We start from the raw sequence: 21,589 nt of genomic DNA on the forward strand, positions 1-21,589 counted from the left end.
TTCGTGTTCGGCTCGTTAGGCTTAACGAACGAGCCGAACACGAGCTGCTTGAACGAGCCGAACACGATTGTTCACGAACAACGAGCCAAATTAACAGCCCTAGTTGAATATAAAGTCTATTTGTATCGTTTCAATGAATTCAAATATTTTTAATAGAAAATTTAATTATTTTATTACGAGATATATCATATTATTGATATTCAATTAAATTATTATAACAAAATAAATTATAAGTTAGCTATATATTCAATTAACTTATTATCATTAAATAAATTATAAAATACCTATATATGTATATATATATATGGCATTTAGTGAATAGAATGTGTTTTTTTATCTTAAACTAATTGAGAAAACAATTGGAAGTAAGATGTGATGGTAAGGAAAAATAAAATATAAATGATATAAATTTTGATTGTAATACTAATTAACTAAAATTTTATGTTTAAAATTGTGACCAGTTTAAATGGTTGAATATTGATATTGAAAATAAAATGTTATTCATTATTTTATGATGAGCTATATATCAAATAAATATTTAATTAAATTTATATTATCAAATAAATTATTAATGTGGATTATTATCTTTAAATGTTATATATATATATATAGAATAGAAAGAAAAATTAATTACATATATACAACAAAAATTTTATTTATTTACATATCCGACACCAAAATTTTGATTTTTTTACATTTATAAGCCATCATATTGTATTACTAACTTATAAAAAGTGGAACACTTTTTATTTTTGAGGCATACAAAGTGGTACATATGTAAAAATCAACATTTTTTTATTACATATATAAATATAAAGGAATTTTTTGGTATATGTGTAAATCTTCCAATCAATAATAGAATTTTTTGGTATATGTGTAAATCTTCCAATCAATGGATAAGAAAAAAAGGTAGAGGGGATTTCTTTTCATAATATATATATATATATATACATGATCTACTAATAATAAACTCAAGCATGTAATTATATGCTTTGAATTTCAACTCTTACGATTATATGCAAACTTCAAAATTCAAACACAAGTATTTAATGTTGGTCAAAGAAATTGAATAGTTAAAAATTATTTTTTTAAATGTATCATAAATTGGTGGAATTTCATCCCACTTTTCAAAAACATAGATTAAAAGCTGCATTGTAGAGCAATCTAATTATGGCTATAATATTATTTCCTACTATACAGGATTATACTATGACACCATTAAACATTTCTTTAGTGGTAAAATTTGCACATTTTCTCACAATTGTCTGTCAATAATTGTTTCCCCCTAATTTTTATATCACTGTAGAGTATATGAGAAAAGAAAAAAGTATTTTAAGTTCGGACTAATTTTACAAACAATGAACCAATAAAAAATAGAGGCATTTACATATATACATGTTGACCTCATATTCACTTTCCTTTCCCTGGCTCCTGGCCACATCTATCTAAGTCTAGGATTTCCCCAAAATAGCTGGTTTGACCTTGACCTAGTTTGGTGTGCTCGTCATGAAGATGGGTATGGTGAAGAGGAGGATTTAGAGAGGGCTTCGACCTAATTGGAGGAATGATGAGGTGGATAATGAGATCAGAGATAGCTTGGCGTGACCACCAAAGTTTGGTCCAAAAGGGTTTAGGATGGAGGCCATATAGAGTGCATGTGTCTTCTCTTATGATGAGCCTACCATGCTGACAATTCAATGAGCTAATTTAGGTTTTAAATTGGTTCATGGGTTGACCATGTCATCGTGGGTGGTTATAGGGTCATGGATGACCTATTAAGAGTGGGCTTTAGGCCATAAATTGGATTGGATTTCTTTAGTGTTGGTCTTGGGCAAGGCCCTCAAGGCATTCTTTTTAATTAATTAATTCACTTAAAAGAATGTATGTAGATTGACCCCATAGGAGTTGGGTGACCACATGGCTAAAGGGTTGACCATATGGGCCCATATGGTCATGGAGGTGACCACATGATCATGTGGTTGACCGTATGGACATGGGGTTGACCACATGATCATGGGGTTGACAACATGGTCATCGGGTTCATCATATGATATTTGTCATGGCCATGTAGTGTGAGGTCCAATTGGAGGGTAAAATGGGCAATTGGTCAAATTTTGTTCAAATTAGGGTTATGCCTAATTGGTTTTAACAATCTTATGATGTCTCTAAATTTTAAGGTCAAAGGGACGCATTAAAGTTTACTCTTGATTTTTTTTTTGGTAGGGTTGGGGGGACCCCTGGGGAGGCTAAGGATCCATATGAGACGACCCCTCCCCTAAGATAAATTTGGTGGTTAGGGTAATTTCAAGGTTTCATGGGGAGGATCCTAGGGTTCTAAAATGGCTTTAGGTGACTTAGGGCATGTCTAGCCCATGGGGTAAATTTGGGTCATTCTTTTGGTCAGAACCCTAAAACAATCCAACCAATGGGTTGGGGCTTGGGCTAGCCCTAGTGGGATTCCAAAGGATACATTCCTAGTTTAGGTTCATAAACAAAGTGAGTGGGGTGAGCCCTCACAAAAGTGAGGTTAACTTAGTGGCATATTTTTTTAACTTAATAGACAACTAATGATATATTATTTCTAATTTTTCTCACCCCACATAGGCCATCCATTCCATCTTAGACTTTATTCGGAGCAAGTTCAAGTATCCATACTTATCATGGAAATAGGTCTCGTTCCCAGTTCAGGGTATGTGGTTTCTAAAGTTCAAGGTATATATCGAACACGGTTATCTTCAACTATATATTTATGTTTTTGAATATAATATTTTCTATTTCATTTTGCAAAAATAGTGATCCTGGCCACCTGAGGAGAAGACCCACATCTGAAGAAACTTTGAGTGCAAGAGTAGTGATTGTCTTCATTATATGCTCAACAACATACAGAAGATGCTTCAACGACCCTTGTGGCTCGATAAGGATATATTTACCTCAATGCTTAGGACATGGGATTCTCCTGAATATTAGAAGAAGAGAGAGCAAGTCAACCAGAATCACCGCTCTGACTGCGGAGGTATGGGGGCCTCCAAGCACACTAGTAAGGAGCTCTCACATATAGAGCATAAGATAATGCTGGTAAGACTTATGTATTAAATTTTATTATACATGAAACTTATGCTACTAGTTTCATTATTCTAACATTATATTGAGTTGGGACGTGGCTCATCTGCTGCCGACTTACACGCACACACTCATAAGCGGCAGCAGACCATAGCTGGGTGAACATCAAATATCAGGATTACAAGATTAATTCGCATAAAATTCAAATAACTATTGAAGTTTTTCTAGCCCATAACTTTCATTAATCATATTGTTTTTTTTTTTTTGTGGGAGACCTTTAAGATGATGAGGGACAGTCAATCCTAGCAGTCGGGAGATATTACGATCACATATCATGATCCGTCCAACTATGACTTGTGGAGGGAGGCTGCTAAAGGCAAGAAAAATGGTTGAGTATATTGATTAAGATCTTAGTTGTTGGTCTAATATGCTCGTCTCTTTAGCTCATCTAGTGCATCGACTTTTATAGCCGAGGAGGAGCTTCGTAGGCAGGTTGCAGCATTTACTTATGATATTGAAACCAGAGTTGATGTCGAGGTTGTTGCCCAGGTCTCCACCCAAGTAGCCCAAATGAGTTCGAAGATGGAGTTGAAGATGAAGGCAGTGTTGGATGCAATACTACCTCATGCATGGTGGAGAGGAAAACAACCAGCTAAGGATGATTCTGACGAGGAAGACGATGAGAGGACTGATGACGAGTAGAGACTTATTTTTTTCTTGCTTGTTTATTTAGAACAATTAGTTTGAACGAACATTATTTTTTACGTACAAATGTTTATTTTTTGTTTGTTTAATGCAATGGTTTTCTTTTATTTCTTTTTTTGCTTTTTGTATTAATTAATGTGATATTAATTTAATAACTACTTGGATTAGTACACTCTCTTGTGTTAAACTTCTAGTGTCAGGATTGCAGGTGTGGAAAAGGCATATTATTTTTTTTTTGATGCTACAGATTTCCACTGCTAATCGTTGGCGTTCTAGTGGTTTTGTCGTTAACTCCGAAAGTCTATAATCGTTGGTTAATTCCACGACTGCAAACCGATGGCATTTCAACATTATATCATAATTATGGACAGTTATTTCTTACGTCCTACAGTTCGACAACACAAGACATTTTTTTCCATTTATGCTCTAATTTTTCAACGAAATAGACCCGTCAGTCATTCCCGACAGACACCAATGGCTGTGCTACAATTTTTCCGACAGCTGTGGTACACTAATCCGAAAGACAAACCGTTTGTCATATTACTGACAAAAAACGACAGCTTGCCAACGATATAAATTTAATCTTACAACAACGGTTTTATTTCATCGGAAAACCGTCGACTAATATAAGTCAGGTAATTTTCTCAGTAAAAGAATTACCGACAAGTGCTTTTAGAGACTCCCCCAAAGTCGTGGTTAAGCCATTAGAAATTTATTAATCGACAACTTTTAGATAGTACCCGACATTTTTTAGATCATCAGAAATAAGCTCATTTCCTTTATTGAAACGTTTAGACGATACCACACAATTCTTTTATATTTATTTATCAAACACCTAAACTTTCGTCTTTACAGGCGCCCACTCAAAGCCTCAGCATCACATTAAAAATACCGCTATCACAAACTTTTTAGAAGCACATAATCATCTGCATGCATAAGTTTATAACACCAAAATGTTGTAAATATAAATATCGAATTTTAGGTGTTTGATATGCAAATACATAAGAATTGTGTGGTATGTAGCAAATACATAACTTTTTAAGATTTCGCTACCTTATTGTAAGTTTTATTAAAAGTTATTAGGCTTAACCTTTTAACCAAACTATTAAATGCTTAAAAAATTAATAAAATTTACTTTAAGTAAATTAAGTAAGATTATAAAGCGAATTTCAACAATAATTGCTATGAAAAAATTCAATGCTAACTCGTAATCGTTTAATTACATGGTTTCAATAATTATTTCCGAAAACTAAAATATAAATTACACTCTCTTATGTTGTAATTTGTTAAAATTTACCTATCAACCCGGTATGAACCCGGAATTGACCCGGATAACGCAAATAACAGTTTTCCTTATGTTAAACGGGTTATGTGGGTCGGGTCTGGATTGGTAGGTTAAAGGTGGGTCAGTTTGGAGTCGGGTCAATTTCAGATCGAACCCAAACTCGAACCTCTGAGCCAAATTAACACCTATAGTAAAATCTCATGTTTAGGAGCAATGCAATTACAATTTCTTAATCTATGTTTCAGGGGATGACCAGGTGTATTTATATACTTACGACACGATTCATATGTATTTACATAACTAACACCAACATTTTAAAATATATCCTTGTAACAATCAAATATTTAACATCACAATAAAAATATCATTTTTATCAATTTTTTAAAATTCAAATGTACAACTATATGTATAGTTGTATGGCACTAAAGTATTATAAATGTAAATATCAAACTTTAGGTGTTATACATGCGTTAATCCGATTGCGGCTCATATAAATTTTCTTTTCTTTCTTTTTTTTTTATAATTTTTTAGTTCAAATAATTGACTCTGGATTATGATGCAAATCTTTGTGACTGTTGTGCAATTATCGACATTACGGGGTGCTTCTCGCAAAATTCTTTTTGTTTCATTGGAATGCCAACAAATGCTCATGTATTTAAATATCTAGCACCCAAACTTTACTTTTCATAATTATACCACCCAAATCATTTTATTACATTAAAAATATTTCCATTTTAACCTTTGAAAAAGGTGAGATATGCTTTTTCATGCATATGTAAGGTGGATGTATATAAAAATTGAAGTTAGATATTTAACATGTAGACACATAGGATTTGGTGTAAATTTTTCTTCTTTTTTTTTTTTTTTTGTTTTCCCCTCTATTATCTCTTTTTTTAATTTCTTTATTTAGTTATTTAATAACCTCTGAGCCAAATTAACACCTATAGTAAAATCTCATGTTTAGGAGCAATGCATTTACAGTTTCTTAATCTATGTTTCAGGGGATGACCAGGTGTATTTATATACTTACGACACGATTCATATGTATTTACATAACTAACACCAACATTTTAAAATATATCCTTGTAACAATCAAATATTTAACATCACAATAAAAATATCATTTTTATCAATTTTTTAAAATTCAAATGTACAACTATATGTATAGTTGTATGGCACTAAAGTATTATAAATGTAAATATCAAACTTTAGGTGTTATACATGCGTTAATCCGATTGCGGCTCATATAAATTTTCTTTTCTTTCTTTTTTTTTTATAATTTTTTAGTTCAAATAATTGACTCTGGATTATGATGCAAATCTTTGTGACTGTTGTGCAATTATCGACATTACGGGGTGCTTCTCGCAAAATTCTTTTTGTTTCATTGGAATGCCAACAAATGCTCATGTATTTAAATATCTAGCACCCAAACTTTACTTTTCATAATTATACCACCCAAATCATTTTATTACATTAAAAATATTTCCATTTTAACCTTTGAAAAAGGTGAGATATGCTTTTTCATGCATATGTAAGGTGGATGTATATAAAAATTGAAGTTAGATATTTAACATGTAGACACATAGGATTTGGTGTAAATTTTTCTTTTTTTTTTTTTTTTTTTTTTTTTCCCCCTCTTTTTTTTTTTTTTTTTTTTTTTTTTTTTTTTTTTTTAATTTACATGGAAGACCTAGATTAATTAGTTTGCTTTTTCTTCTCTCTTTTTCTTTTTTTTTTTATTGCTTTATTCAACTATTGCCTTTATGAAGGGATAAAATTTATAATTTTGTTGCTTTAACAAATTCCTCTTATCATCTAGGATGGTATGGTCATCGTTTAATTTATATTATTGGCATTATTATTATTTTAAAAAATAATTTTTAGTTTGCTATTTAAGTGATTAGGTCAATTTGTTCCTTATGTGAAAGAGGCCTCAAAAGTTGTCTATCAGGCATTTAATCATCTGAAAAAGAGTCGGTCTTGAAATATTATTCGTAGAATTTATTAATTTTTTTCTCTGATAATTATTCAATTTTTTTTTCCTCTCACTATTTCATATGCAAATATTAAAGTTTATTTGTTGTAAAATTTAAATATATAAAACCCTTTTTTTTTTTTTCAGCACAATTTTTTTTTCTTTCATGTTTTCTCATAGTTATTACCTATCAAATAACTTGACAAAATGATTAGCTATTTGGTGAGACTTTTTACAAAATATGGTAAGGTAAAAGTTTAGTAATTTGGATTAAAGGTAAATACATATAAAATTTGGCCTAATGAATGTTTGTTATGAAAAAAAGATACTCTGATTATATCTCTTTAATTACATTTATTTGATATAAATTAAGGCTTTTTTAAAATTTTAATTTGATCTAAATTTGACTATGTGTTCATGCATACATGTATTAGTTGCACACTTATAACATTCTAAGAAACTTAAAATAATTAATAAAATAAGAAAATTATAAAATTTTATATTTGTTGGATGCATATTATATTCAAGTTACTTAATCTTGAGGGTTGAGTCATAAGTACTAACAGGTTCTCATAAGTTAAAACAACAACATTACCTGACTACTTATGCATGTGACTGAACTCAAGGATTTGAAGCATATGTTACTTAGTTGGCTATCTTTTTAAGGCATAACCATAAGTATAGAAGAGTCAGGTAGGATTTTACTTCTCAGGGGGAGAGAGATTTTTAAGTCCTATTTTACCTTATTAACTTGATTTGAGCTTCCTATATATCTCAAAGTGCTCATTTTATTTTAGATTCTGAGACACTTTATTTCTCTTTACTATGACATAAATCCCTATTTCGTAAGACATACCATGGTCCTATACTATTAAGATATAGGTACAAGTATTCTAATAAAAAGCCTACTCAAATACAAAATTAATCTCAATTTTTAAAATATAAAGCCTAACTAAATGATAATTTGAGACATTATTGAGCTTCTCATTATCTAGTAGTTTCAACTCCTCTTTTTTTGGTCTCTGATAATTATCATTATCCTAAAACTTTAATTTTATTCCAATTGAAAATCTAGAATAACTATCTTAAAATTCCAAATTTTGAAATCAATAAAAATAAAAGAGTCATTATTTTAATTGAGTGTTTTCTTAGAAGATGGGCTCTTTTAATATGTAATTAACAATAGGGATTTGTTTCTATAGAGAACATGTAACCCAGAATAAAATAAATCATGTCCTACCTAATTGAATGGAAAAAAAACATCTTTGTTTGCATGGACCTATCAATTTTAATTATGTTATTTAGTGACTGAATCTATTACATAATGATAATTTTATTTTTTAAAATAATATATTATTCTTATTTTTTTATTAAATCATCTAAATAGGAAATCTTCAAAATTATATAGGTGGTGTGTTCCTTAAGCCATGCTGCTCTACTTCATCATCTTCTTCTTTCTTTGTAACTTATTTTTTGGTGCATTAAGTGGTGAACTTTTGTAAAATCTCCTTATAGTGAGGGTTATGGACAAGCCCAATTAAGAGTTACCTTGCATCTTTCAAATGAAATAATAAAAATGATTAATTAAAAAAGAATAATTTACTTGCCAAAATGATGAAATTTGAACTAGAGTAAGATGATTGGAGAATCTTGATGCAAGCACTAGTCAACAACCTTTATAAGTGATCTCATTGATGTCCTTGCTAATGAGCTAGTAACAATATATAGATTTATCAAAATAAGTTAGTAGTTGAGCTACTAATTTCCCAAAATGATATCTTTAGCCAACAAATTTAATAATTTTTGAAAATAAATTAATGAATTTTAGAAAAAATAGATTAATAGGCAAGCTAATTATTCCTTTCACTCATTTTTAATGTTTTTTTTTCCAATAAAAATGTATTAATTCAAAAATACTCATTTATTTGGAGTTCATTTTTGTCTTCTTTGAATATTTTCACTAATATAGTGTTAAGCTATGTATATTCTCAAAGCTATTTGGCTGAATGATTATGTTGAGCAATTAATATTTGAGAATGTGAATAACTTCCATAAAATACTTCCCTCAAGTCTTGCCCGCCCTTTCCTTTTTTATGTATATACTTGAGCAAATGATATTTTTGGATGGGTCTCATATTTTGCCAACACTTTTTTTCTTCAATAGGGGAAGCTACCAAATATTGATATTAATGAAAGTCCATACTCTTAGAATAGACTGTGTGTTTAAATGGTATACAATAGAATAAGACAGTTGATTTAATTACACAATTTTAACTATTTTCATTCATCTAAATAATTAATGTTCCTTTTGTTGGATAATAATTTCCAAAATATCAAAATCAATGAGCATCTTCAAATAATAAAAATCAAGTTTATCAAGTAGCTATAATGATTATCTACCTCCTAAAGCATTGCAGAATAATGAATATCTTGTTCACTGAGATTATCAAATAACAAATATCGAGTTTACTGAGTATTGTTAGGCAATGAATATTACACTTTATGAGTATTTTCAAGTAAAGGACATACATACGATCCAGTATCATTTAATTAAGTTTTTTTTTTTTTTTTTTGCCATTAAGAATCAGTTAAATTAAAGAGTATCTAGCTCTGCGATTGCTATGGATTATCGATTTCTTATGTTGCACGTCAAAAAAAATTTAGATTATTCTAAGAGTGTACTTTACTAAAATATTTAAAATTTTGAATCAAATTAAATCCATTAGTTATATTTGAATGTTACTTATAGTATTGACTAAGAAAAGAGAGACAAAATAATGAAGAGAGAAGAGAAAGAGAGAAAGATGCAAGACATGAAATAATACTTTTATTTTTTTATATTGCCAAAAAAATTAAGAGATCAATACAATCAATTTTGTCTGCATACATTTCTTCTTACCCCCTTATTTATAGGTGGAGGTAGATGCTAGGCCATATAAGAACATTAGATTAAATGAACATATATAAATTATTAAATGTGGCCTAATCATTGCATTTCATAAAATGAAGATACTCCAAATATATTCCCTTAATGACATTTGATATAAATTAAAAATTTTCAAATATAGGGCATACATGTAGTAAGTCACCAATCAACTTTGCATGCTTTGAGTAGTCATGTAGACATATTTAAATGAGCATGTCTAATTGACCTCATGGGGTCGAGTGAGCTAGCAAATTCATCATGTCTCTAATGAGTTCACAACGGATCGCGTGAATATATTCTAGATCTAATTATTATGTGCTAAACTTGATTAGTACATATCTGTGTTGTACCTAAAAGAGTTCATTTCGAACTTGGTTAGTATATGTCATATTTGATGAGTTCGTATTAAAATTGTTGAGCTTTTGTCGAATTAGATAAGTTTGTATCAAACATAGAATCTTGAGACCATAAATTATTCAAGTATACAACTATAATATGGAATGGGAAATATTTTATGTCTAAAGAATCAATTTAAATTTAACTAAAAATGATTCATTATAATATGATTTTTGTGCTAAGACAAGAAATGAAAATGTAGATTGATAGAGAGAGAGAGAGAGAGAGAGAGAGTATGTTAAAGTATCATGCTAATTGGTTTGAAGAGCATGATATAACTTATGTTGGAGTATCATGCTAATTGGTTTGAAGAGCATGATATAAAGCAATAAGATAATGCTAAAATTGAAAATATATACATTAGAAAGAATGAATTAATATTTGAAATAATTCTAGAATGATCATAGAACTAATCACATTAATGATCAAAATTAAGTGTATGTATTTATGTATTGATCATGTGGACGCTTTATACTACTCATTTTATTTGGTTTGTGACCTCCCGTGCGTAAAATGTGGTATTCGAATATTTATCATATCTAAGGATGTTCGGAGATCCTCTAATAGCCTCCAACCATTCCTTTTAATATATATATATATATATATATATATTTGGCAAATGATATAATATTTTTAAAGTAAAATTAGATAGTTAAAAATGCATAGTATAAAATTATATAATTTTTTTGCATTTTTCTCTTGATAATTATTATCAAATTAAAAAATGCAACGCGAATAAGCTAAACTTATTAGAAAAACAAATGTGGATTATAAAATTTTGGGAAATTTACATAACTAAAATTCTTATGTATTTACATATCTACACTATGTTAAGAAAATAATAACAATAAAATGGATAAAATTTGAATCAACACAGCGGCGTTGATCTCGCCCCCCATTTTCCTCCACCGGACGAAGTAATGTTGTTGTGAAGCAGAACGGAAACTCCGCAACTCAGATCGGTCGGCGATCAGTAGACTAAAGACGAGCGAAGGAAGAGGATAACAGAAACCCTAACTAGATTCAATCCCTCCCCACTTTGATCTTTTCAAACTGCTATTTTTATCTCCCGATATTAGCTCACTGGTTCACCACTCAATTTGATAACAATCCATTCCCCATCCCCTTCTTTCAGACCAATTGTTTCCCCCTCTTTTTAGTTCTTGAATCCATCTTTCCTCGGTTCTGTACTCGAATTGATTTAATTCGTGAAGGAGCCGAGGATTCAGTTCGATATCGCTTCCAGGTTTTGATTGTTTTGTGTTAGATTTAGGGAATCGAACTTCTTGATGGATTCCAAGTTGTAGTGTAGGACATTGCCCTCGTTTGCTTCTTGTTTCCGCCGGAGCTGATCCCTGTGAGGGAGGGGCAGCCGAGGGCAAGCCTAGGTTTTTAATTGGAGCAGAACAATGGCGTTGGCTGGGATCGCACTCAATCCAATTGGATATGATTCTGCTCTCTCCTTCTTCAAACGGTCGGCTCTTTGCCACCCAGAGCCCATTCTTGTTTACCTTGCGGTACCTGGTTCGTCCGCGATCCCCATGCCGATCTTCGAATCGGACTCCATCTCCTCTGTTAAGCTCCGCATTCAAAGAAGCAAGAGTTTCATCATTAAGAAGCAGAAACTTGTTTTCGATGGTCGGGAGCTTTCGAGGAACGATTGCCTTGTAAAGGACTATCGCGTTTCGGATGGCAACGTGCTTCACCTCGTCATCCGATTTTCTGATCTTGGGATTATTACCGTGAAGACTGTGTGCGGCAAAAAATTGGAATTCCATATTGAAAAAAACCGCACGGTCGCTTATGTCAAGCAACATATTGCCAAGAGGGGCAAGGATCTCGTTGATCTTGATAGCCAAAAGCTATGCCATGATGACAAGGAGCTCGATGATCACTTGTTGATTCAGGATATCTGTAAATCTAATAATGCCGTGATTCATTTGATCGTGCGCAAGTGCGCTGCAGTCAGGAGTAAACCGATTGACAAGGACTTGAAGCTTTCGATATTGGCTCCATTTGCAGCTGCAGGAGGAAGAGGCAAGAAAACAGTGAAAAGGGAGGCTTTGATTGAGCCATTTGTTGTCAACCCTAATATTGTGTTATCACCCGTAATCAAGAACCTCATTCAATCTGCACTGGCTGGACTAGAGAGGGGGAATCCCCCAGTGATGTCCTCCCAAGGTGCGGGCGGTGCGTACTTTTTGCGGGACGCATCAGGTCAAGAATTTGTAGCGGTTTTCAAGCCGATTGATGAGGAGCCGAGTGCGGAGAACAACCCAAGGGGATTTCCTGTGTCGTTGGATGGAATTGGATTGAAGAAGGGGACGCGAGTTGGGGAGGGGGCGCTCCGGGAAGTTGCAGCTTATCTGCTCGACCATCCGATCGGCGGGGGGGGGGGGGGTCGGCGGGCGCCGAAGACCAATGTGTGATGAATTTGGTTTCTCCGGCGTTCCTCCAACTGCGATGGTTCGCTGCCTGAGTGGCAGTTTTAATCATTCGAAAAGGCTTGATGGTGTTGCGCAAGATTTCAAGGTTGGGTCAATGCAGATGTATGTGAAGAATTGTGGGAGTTGTGAGGATATGGGTCCCCGAGCTTTTCCAGTGGAGGAGATTCATAAGATCACTGTGTTGGATATACGATTGGCTAATGCAGATAGGCATGCTGGGAATATTTTATTTTGCAAGGAGGGTGAAGAAAACCGAATTGTATTGGTCCCCATCGATCATGGGTATTGCCTTCCAGAGGATGTAAGTTTACAATTTCTGTTATTTTCAGTATTTTGTTGATTTATTATGGATATTGCCTACGTTTTTCTTGGTATTTTTGCTCAAAACATTCTTTTCTATTGTTATGTAGGATCAATTTCCATGTATTTTATAATAATTCTGTTGTCTTAGATTTGTAAACTTCCACATAATTTGAAAAATTCCACGTAGATTAGCTATGTACTTTGATTCAAAGTTTTGTTGATAATAAACAAGGCTTTTAAAGTTAGAACAGATTGGATCGATTGGTTTGAATATGAACCGATCATGCCTCCAGTTCGGTTAGCCTAAAAAATCAGTTTTGCATTAAATCGATGAGAACCAGGGTTCGACTGTTGAGCCGTCAAAATGATCTCAATTCATGGAACCGTTCAGCTCAAATTTTGCCATATTAATGATAGTTAATCTATTATCCAAGTATATAATTTTACTATATATAAAATTAAATTTATGAAACTTGTTATATTAAGTATCACAACATGCCGAGCCATCAACCCCTTTCTAAATTCTAGAATTTCAAACTCTTTCTTGTGTGTGATTTCACCCCCACTCATTTGCATGTGAGGCATTCTTTGAAATCGTTCTACAATTCCCTATTCCTTTGTCAGATGTTTGTCGGCATTCACAGTCCTACTTAAAATTGCCTTCTTTGTTGCCTAGGTAGGATATAGTTTTTACAAAATCTTAAATTTTATTTCTCGCTTTGATATTATTTGGTATGAAAATTTTGTTTTGTTCTTTATTTAGCAATTACATATTGTGATTAGATTTTTGGAGAAAACTCTAGCTCTAAGGAACAACCTTCTTGATATATATGTATATGATTTATATTTCTTAATATATTTCTCCTATTCTATGCCTATTGTATTATTATTAAGTTATTTAAGATATTTTATTATTTTAATATTTATCATATCATTCGATTCAACCCCTAGTTTAACCTTCAAATTTTAAACATCTTTCGGTTCTATTTTGAAACCTTGATAAGAAGTCATCATTGATGATCAAATTTGTGCTTAACAAAAATGGGAGTGATATAATGAATGTGATAAAATGAGGATAGAAGATCATTTTTTATTCGGAGAAAAGAAATTTCTTTATATTTATTATAATATAGAACCCTTCTTGATATTCTCTTAAAATAGACAAATAATAAAAAATAAAAAAAAAATTCTGGTGCTATGAAAAACGCAAAAGGGACACTACTAGAACTTAAAATTAATATGTAAAAGAAAACACTGGATGATGTTTATCTAGCTCACATGTTAAAACTTTTGGGAAAATTACATACAGAGCACCTAATTCTTATTGATTTACCTATCTCACACCTAAACTTTCATTTTTACACACATGACACTTTATTTATGAATGAAAAGATAGATTTGACTATTAAAATGTGACAATGAGTGTTATTTTTCATATGAGACTTGTAATTATAAAAGTTTCGATGTGAGATGGGTAAATATAAAAGTTTTGAGTGCTATGTATGTAAAAGCCCCAAAACTTTTTTAGCCAAGATGGAAGAACAAAATTTTGAAGTTTTTTCTTGGTGGAGATTGACCCAAATGATAATGTCACTGATACCTAATGATGGTGGAGAAGAATGCATAAGCGACTTCGGGTGTTTAGTAAACTCCCTTAGTTTCTATAATTTCACTAATTGCCTTCCTTCGATTGAGATCTTGAAGATATTAAGATATAAAATGATACAAAGCAGTTATTTATTTTAATAAGACAATTAATATGGATGAAATAAAATTGGGATTTGGGAACTTATAAACTTTTTGATAGTGATAAACCTTTCGATTAAAGACAGTTTTTTTAAGATACAGGCGAGAGAAAACTATTTGCAGTCATGATAGGTGCATACTTATCAATGTCAAGTAGTGCACCACTGGGCAAATGTTTGTGTGGAGTCATGCCGCACCATTTTAATTATATGGATAAAAATGCAATCAAATGTGAATATCGGAAGATTTACAGATAAACAATCATGATAATGAAAACAACCAAAGTAACTTGCTTTAATTGGTTAATGCCTCAACCAAGTAATGAAATTGATGCCATATATTAGAATTTTAGGAGCTTTGGAAGACGCACTTCAAAGTCGTTAGAAAATTTGAGAAGCACTGTTACGTAATAATGGTTATTCTAATTAGAGGAGCTTCTCTTTACTGTTTGGCTCAATCTCCATCTAGATATTGTAATACCGATAACCTGTGTTCTAAAAGGAAGCAAGGAAATGTCAAAATATTCTCCTAACTTTTTGTAAGGGGTCATTGTAGTATCAGAGTAAAAAAGATGTCAATTTGGTGCACAAACTCTTTTAATATGGGCTGAAAAAGTCGTGAAGGAGGACTATTCGATGACTATTTCAGCCCCACTCTTGCGGACTATTTCAGCTCACATTAAAAGATTCATGACTAGATGGACAGTTCTATAGATTCTGGGGCTAAAATAGTCTCATGTAAATAGTTAGGAGACTATTTTGACACTTTTCTCAAAAGGAAGCAGTTTGTTTGCTTGCCTGTTGCTTCTGAGTTTCCTGACTCACATTGAGAAACTAAAGTAGGCGTCTTTATTTGTCTTCACAATTAATGTTTCTCCTTTCCATACTTATTGTTCCACACCCAAATAATGAAATTCACCTGCCTTTCTTTGCACTTCCTGCAGTTTGAGGACTGCACATTTGAGTGGCTTGACTGGCCACAAGCTCGTATCCCTTACAATGCCGAAACCATCGAGTACATAAGATCGCTAGACATCGAAGAAGACATTAAACTTCTCAGGTCTAATGGCTGGGAATTGTCGCCTTTGTGCTCCCGAACTCTGCGAATCTGCACCATGCTTCTCAAAAAAGGTGCAGAAAGAGGACTCTCTCCTTACGACATAGGGAGAATCCTCTGCAGGAAGACGCTCAAGGAAGAATCGAAGATCGAGGGTATGATCCGCAGAGTGAAGGAAGCCATTCATCCTTACGCTGGTGAGTCTACCTTCATTGAATCCATCTCTGAAATAATGGACTGTTATCTTGATGAGCTTTCTGCTTGATCAAGTAATGTTTTATTGAGCAGATATCCGTATAAATATAGATCAAATATATGTTTGAAGTGCAGTATGTATATTTATGGATACATGGTCTGTGCTCCCCTCTGCTTAGTATATATGTTCATCCAGTGATCATAGATTATAGAGGGTAGAAGTGCTTAACCTTTAGCTCTCTTTTTCTGTATATGTGTTTTCCTGAAGACTTCATAGTTCTGAGAGGATGGAAAACCTTGCAATCATTTGCACTGCAGTCACTTGTTTTCATTGTTGATTTCTGCGAGTGGAAGTGAGAGTTGAATAAAAAACTGGGATTATTTTAGTTTCTTTCATTATTATTATTTTTTTTAGTTTTTGGGATTGTTTTAGTTCTATTATGTAAAGTTGTGTAAATTATTTCCAGCTATGTGATCTGATTGTGGTTTTTTTTTTAATTAATTTTAATTTTTATTTCAATTCTGTGATCAGTAGTATATTCTGAACCTCCCCTAAGTGAAAAATGGAGTAACCTACATGTGTTTTCCTTATGTTCAAAGAATGTATATATATCTTTATGTATTTGAAAGTAAAGTTATTTCTTCATGTAGTTTTACTCATGTGAAGTCTTTTCTTCATGTTGTTTTACCCATGGAAAATCTTCTCCACATTTAGTTTTAGCCATTTGTAATTTTCTCCATATGTAGTTTAACCCATGAGAAATCTTCCCAATGTGTATATCACACTTCATGTACAGTGTTCTCCATATGTCATGTGTAGTTTCTTCCAAGTGCAAAATATATGAAAGTGAAGTTAATTTCATGTTTAGAGTTTCCCCATGGGATAAGTATATATTTTTCCCTATGCCAATGATGTAAATAATAATAATAATAATAATAATGAACTTCTCATGTGTATTTTTGTGTAATGTGCAATTATGTCTTATTTATGTGCTTAGGACTAGCCATTTGTATATCTAGACATTTAGGATATGTCACTTTCAAGCTTATGTGGTTAACATGTGTCAATTCATAAACTTATATAAGCTGAACATTTAAAAGTTCGAAAAATAACTTTAAAACCTTAAAAAAATAATTTAAAACCTCTAAGCTTTAAAAAAATTCAAAAAGTAATTTTAAAACCTTTTAAAAATAACCTAAACCTCTAAATATTAAAAAATTCAAAAATAATTTTAAAACCTTTTAAAATAAAAACCTAAAACCTCTAAACATTTACAAATTCAAAATAATTTTAAAACCATTTAAAAATAACTTAAAACCTATAAACATTTAAAAAATTCAAGATAAAATAATTTAAAACCTTTAATAACTTAAAAATTTTAAAATTTTAAAAGCTTAATTTTTTAAAATACATTAAAACTATTCAAGAATCTTAATTTTAAAATATTTTTATATTTTTAAAACAATTTATAACATTTTGTAAAACACTATTAAACCATTTAAAATAAAATAACTTCAACTCTCAACTTTCAAAATACCTTTAAATCATTTGAAATAACTTAAAATTTCAGCCTTCAAAACACTTTCAATCAAAAGTTAAATAACGTAAAATGTCAACTTTCAAAACACTTAAAATCATCTGAAATAACTTAAAATTTCAACATTGAAACCATTTAATGACATAAAAAGTTAAAATAACTTAAACCCTTTTAAAAATAACTCAAAATCTTAACTAAAATGTATACCTTAATACTAGTTAAAATGCTTTAAAAGTTCAACATTAAAATACTTTAAAACTATTTAAAATTATTTTAAAATTCCAACATTAAAATACTTTTAAAATTCTAACTTTAAGATACTTTAAAACTCTTTTAAAAAAACTTAAACCTTTAAACTCTCGAGATTTAAACATTTTAAACTCTTAAATTAAGCTTGAAATTTTTCAATGTCAAACATTTAAAATATTTAAAATGTTAATCTTGAATCACTTAAAACTTAAAAAATCTTCAACAAAAAACACTTTGTCGCTAGTTTGTAAATTTTCATATCAAATCACATAAGCTTGCAATTTACATATGAACATTAATGATAAAACTTCAAATTAACAATATAACTCAAACTTAAGGATAAAATTGAAAGGAATGCATTAACTTAGACCAATAAACCAAATGCAATACTTTGAACATAGAATATCTTGATTTTCATGTTGGCCGACAAACATAAGAATTGAAACAAATCATAAATTAAATGTCAAACCCCAAAATAAATCTAAAATGCACCATATTAAATAACGTAAATCATTACTAGGTTGATCAGTCCTAAGTTAACTTTAAAAAATATATATATAGGGTCATGGATTCTCTAGAATGGTTTAGTCTAGATGCCTAGTTTAGATTATTATGTATTCCTAATCAGCACTAAGGACAAGGACCTATAAAATAAATAACATTACGCTTCTGGACTATATTGGTGCCCTAAAATAAAGTAACTCATGATTACTGACTAAATCGCCTCAAACCACCAGTTAGTAAGAATGTCAACACTCGACATCACTATGGCATTAAGTGAAGAACTCTAACTATCAAGTTGGTTGATAGTCTAAGATACCAATGAACTCGAGATGATAGAAAGCCATGAACATCTTTATCATAATGTTATAGCAAAAAATTAGGTTAGTCTACTTACTTAGCCTTCTTATAGAGTATAGGTTTTTTCTTAGGATTAGGGTTTCAACTTTCATATAGAAATCCTTCTGGCCAACCCCGTCTCTTTTGTCTAGGATCCAAGATCTTAAAGTTAAATTTCCAAACCCAATCTTTTTAACACAAATCTTATTCAAACCTTTTCAAGAAAAATCAAATTTTCCTCAATTCATACTTCAAAACCTTTTAAAAAACATCAAAATCCTAAACATTTAATACTTCAAAAACCCTTCTTAACACTTCAAATTCCTTCTCAAAACTTCAAAATTTAAACTTCTTAAAACTAACATTTTACAAAACTTCAAAATCTTAAATTTTTAAAACTTCAAAATCTTTTCCAAAACTTTCTAAAATTTTAAACTTCTATAACTTTAAAACCTTTTCAAAAACTTCAGATTTTTTATTTTTTGGAACTTCAAAATCTATTCAAAACCTTAAACAAATAAAACTACAAAACTTCCTTCAAAACTTTGAAATCTCAAACATCTCAAACTTCAAAACTTAAAACTTTCAATTGTCAATCAACCCAAATTAAAAATTTCAAACGCCAAAACAAAGTATTCTTAAAAAATATATTCAAATAACTTTAATAAATTTCAAATAAATGTATACTAATTTCAAATAACTTTAAGAAAACTTCAATAACTTTAAATAAACTTCTAATAACTTTAAATAAACTTCAGATAACTTTAAATAAATTTCAAATAAATTTTAAATAACTTCAAACAACATTTATTGCCTTCAAAAAACTTTCAAACAAACTTTCTTGATATTTAAACACACTTCAAATCAATTAACTCAAATCAACCAATCTTCCTAAATCAATCTTTTCAGCTCAAGTTAAACTTAAGTCAAAACCAATAAACTCAAATCAATCTTTTCAAACCAAATCAATCAAATCCAACCTTCCAAATTAAAATCCAACCCTTTTCAACAAACTTACAATTTCAATCTCCAGGGTTCAATTTCTTCTCTATATAAGCTGACCCTTTTCTTAGGCCTTTTCATCACACATCGTCATTACACTGTAAATCTTTAACTTTAAATTCCAAGATAAATCTTTTTGAGTTTTTTATATTTAAGGTCCTGAAACAACAACCTTGAAGACACCAACTTTCTAATCATGCATAATATCATTAAATACTTTAATCAAGAGTGTTCTCAAGAGCTACAACTCTTAAGTTATAATTAGCTATGAGGGCTTACCCTTATAGAAATACTAGAGCCTAGAATAAAATAAACACTATCATACTTCTGTAGGGTAGGGGAATAATTTTTTGTTACGCAGACTCATGAATTTTAAAGATTTTTCTCATCTGGATGATTAGATCTATTTTATGATAATACTTCTACCTCTCAGGATAGTGATATGTACAATCCTTTAGATAGAAACCATTTAAAATCTGTGGTAGATACTTCAACATCTTAACAAAGGACTACAACTTAAATTATTTTTATCCACAAGAGGGGTTTCTTAGTGAATCCACTAAGGAGGGTTCCTCTCTCCATCTATAGTATTGACTTATATTACTCTTCATCGGTAATGTGTTTATAACCCTTATAGACTTATATTACAATATTCTTTCTTATTGAACATTTCATTCATTTAATTATGGAATGGGTCTGCCTAACATACTTGAACTCTAGGTCCATAACCTCTCATTTAAACCACACTTAATGAGTAGGTTTTAAGACCCTCTTTGTCACACCTTCATGAGTGTGGTTTTGCACACTAGGTTTGGGTTAGGGAATCCCAACTCTATTGTTCAATTTTATTCTATTCTCTACTAGTCTCATTTCAAAATAAATACTTCAATCCAAAACTCTTTGAAAACATAAAACTAAAACAAAAAAAAATTTTAAACTAAACCTTTCCCCTGTTCATCCTATAAACAGGGTCCAACAGGTTGCATCCTTATAATGCACTCTTTGATTGAGTTTTTTTTTTTTTTTGAACAAGTTTAATTTTAAATTCAATAAGATTCAATTATTTAAGAGTTAGCATCCTACTAAAATCTTATGTATACTGTATCTACAAGAAATATATCTATTTGAAAGTGGAATAAGCCCAAAAACTCAAAAATTAAATTGATTGGTTTTTGACATTCTGGTTGTGATTCAATTACAAAAAAATGTCTTTGCACAACCAAATTCTCCCTTCAAATCTTGTCTTCATCAACACCTTGTTAATGACTTTGCCATTAAACTTAACTTAGATTTTGATAATTACAATACAACTAATGATAGTCGTTTTATTTCATATAAAAGAAGATTGTTTTCGATCATTAATGCACTAAATTTTGTTCTTTAGTCTTCTTAAACTTTCTAACTGCCTTAAAATATTTCATAAAATAAGAACAACCACCTAAAATATCTAAGATAAAGTTTAAAAACCCTCATTGTAGATGTTCACAACAAGCTAAAAAAATTATTTTACAAATTAATCCATAAATTTTGAAGACAACTTTAAGTAGAGTTGAAATAAGTTTGAATGGTATAAACTTTAATACTAGTGTATACCAAACTCATCTCTAGTTGAAGGTAATTCTTATAATTTTGACATTTGATGAGGAGAAGCATCAAGTACCACTGGGCTTGAATAGATCTGCTACAATTTTTTCTTCAGAGAAAATTATGAGATTCAAACTATACAGTGGTACGCAACATCATGCCACTTTAGGTGGAAGCTAAAATATAAAAGAATTTAATTGATAACCTATGCTTACAAAATGTTCAGTTTAAAAATATGCTTGTAGACAGCTAAGATCAAAAATAACAATTTAGCTCATAAAT

General features: G+C 30.9%; 1 protein-coding gene across 1 annotated transcript; it reads left to right on the top strand.

Moving 5' to 3' along the window:
* The first annotated feature begins 11,214 nt into the window (after nucleotides 1-11,214).
* LOC110017985 (phosphatidylinositol 4-kinase gamma 4-like) lies at nucleotides 11,215-16,573 on the top strand. The gene is given in 3 exon segments (XM_020715187.1): nucleotides 11,215-12,766; nucleotides 12,768-13,095; nucleotides 15,787-16,573. Coding segments are annotated over 3 exon segments (1,716 nt in total). The 5' UTR covers nucleotides 11,215-11,756; the 3' UTR covers nucleotides 16,165-16,573.
* The last annotated feature ends 5,016 nt before the right edge of the window (nucleotides 16,574-21,589 follow it).

The sequence above is a fragment of the Phalaenopsis equestris genome, unplaced genomic scaffold (genome assembly GCF_001263595.1).
Source record: "Phalaenopsis equestris unplaced genomic scaffold, ASM126359v1 Scaffold000002, whole genome shotgun sequence".
Taxonomy (NCBI): Eukaryota; Viridiplantae; Streptophyta; class Magnoliopsida; order Asparagales; family Orchidaceae; genus Phalaenopsis; species Phalaenopsis equestris.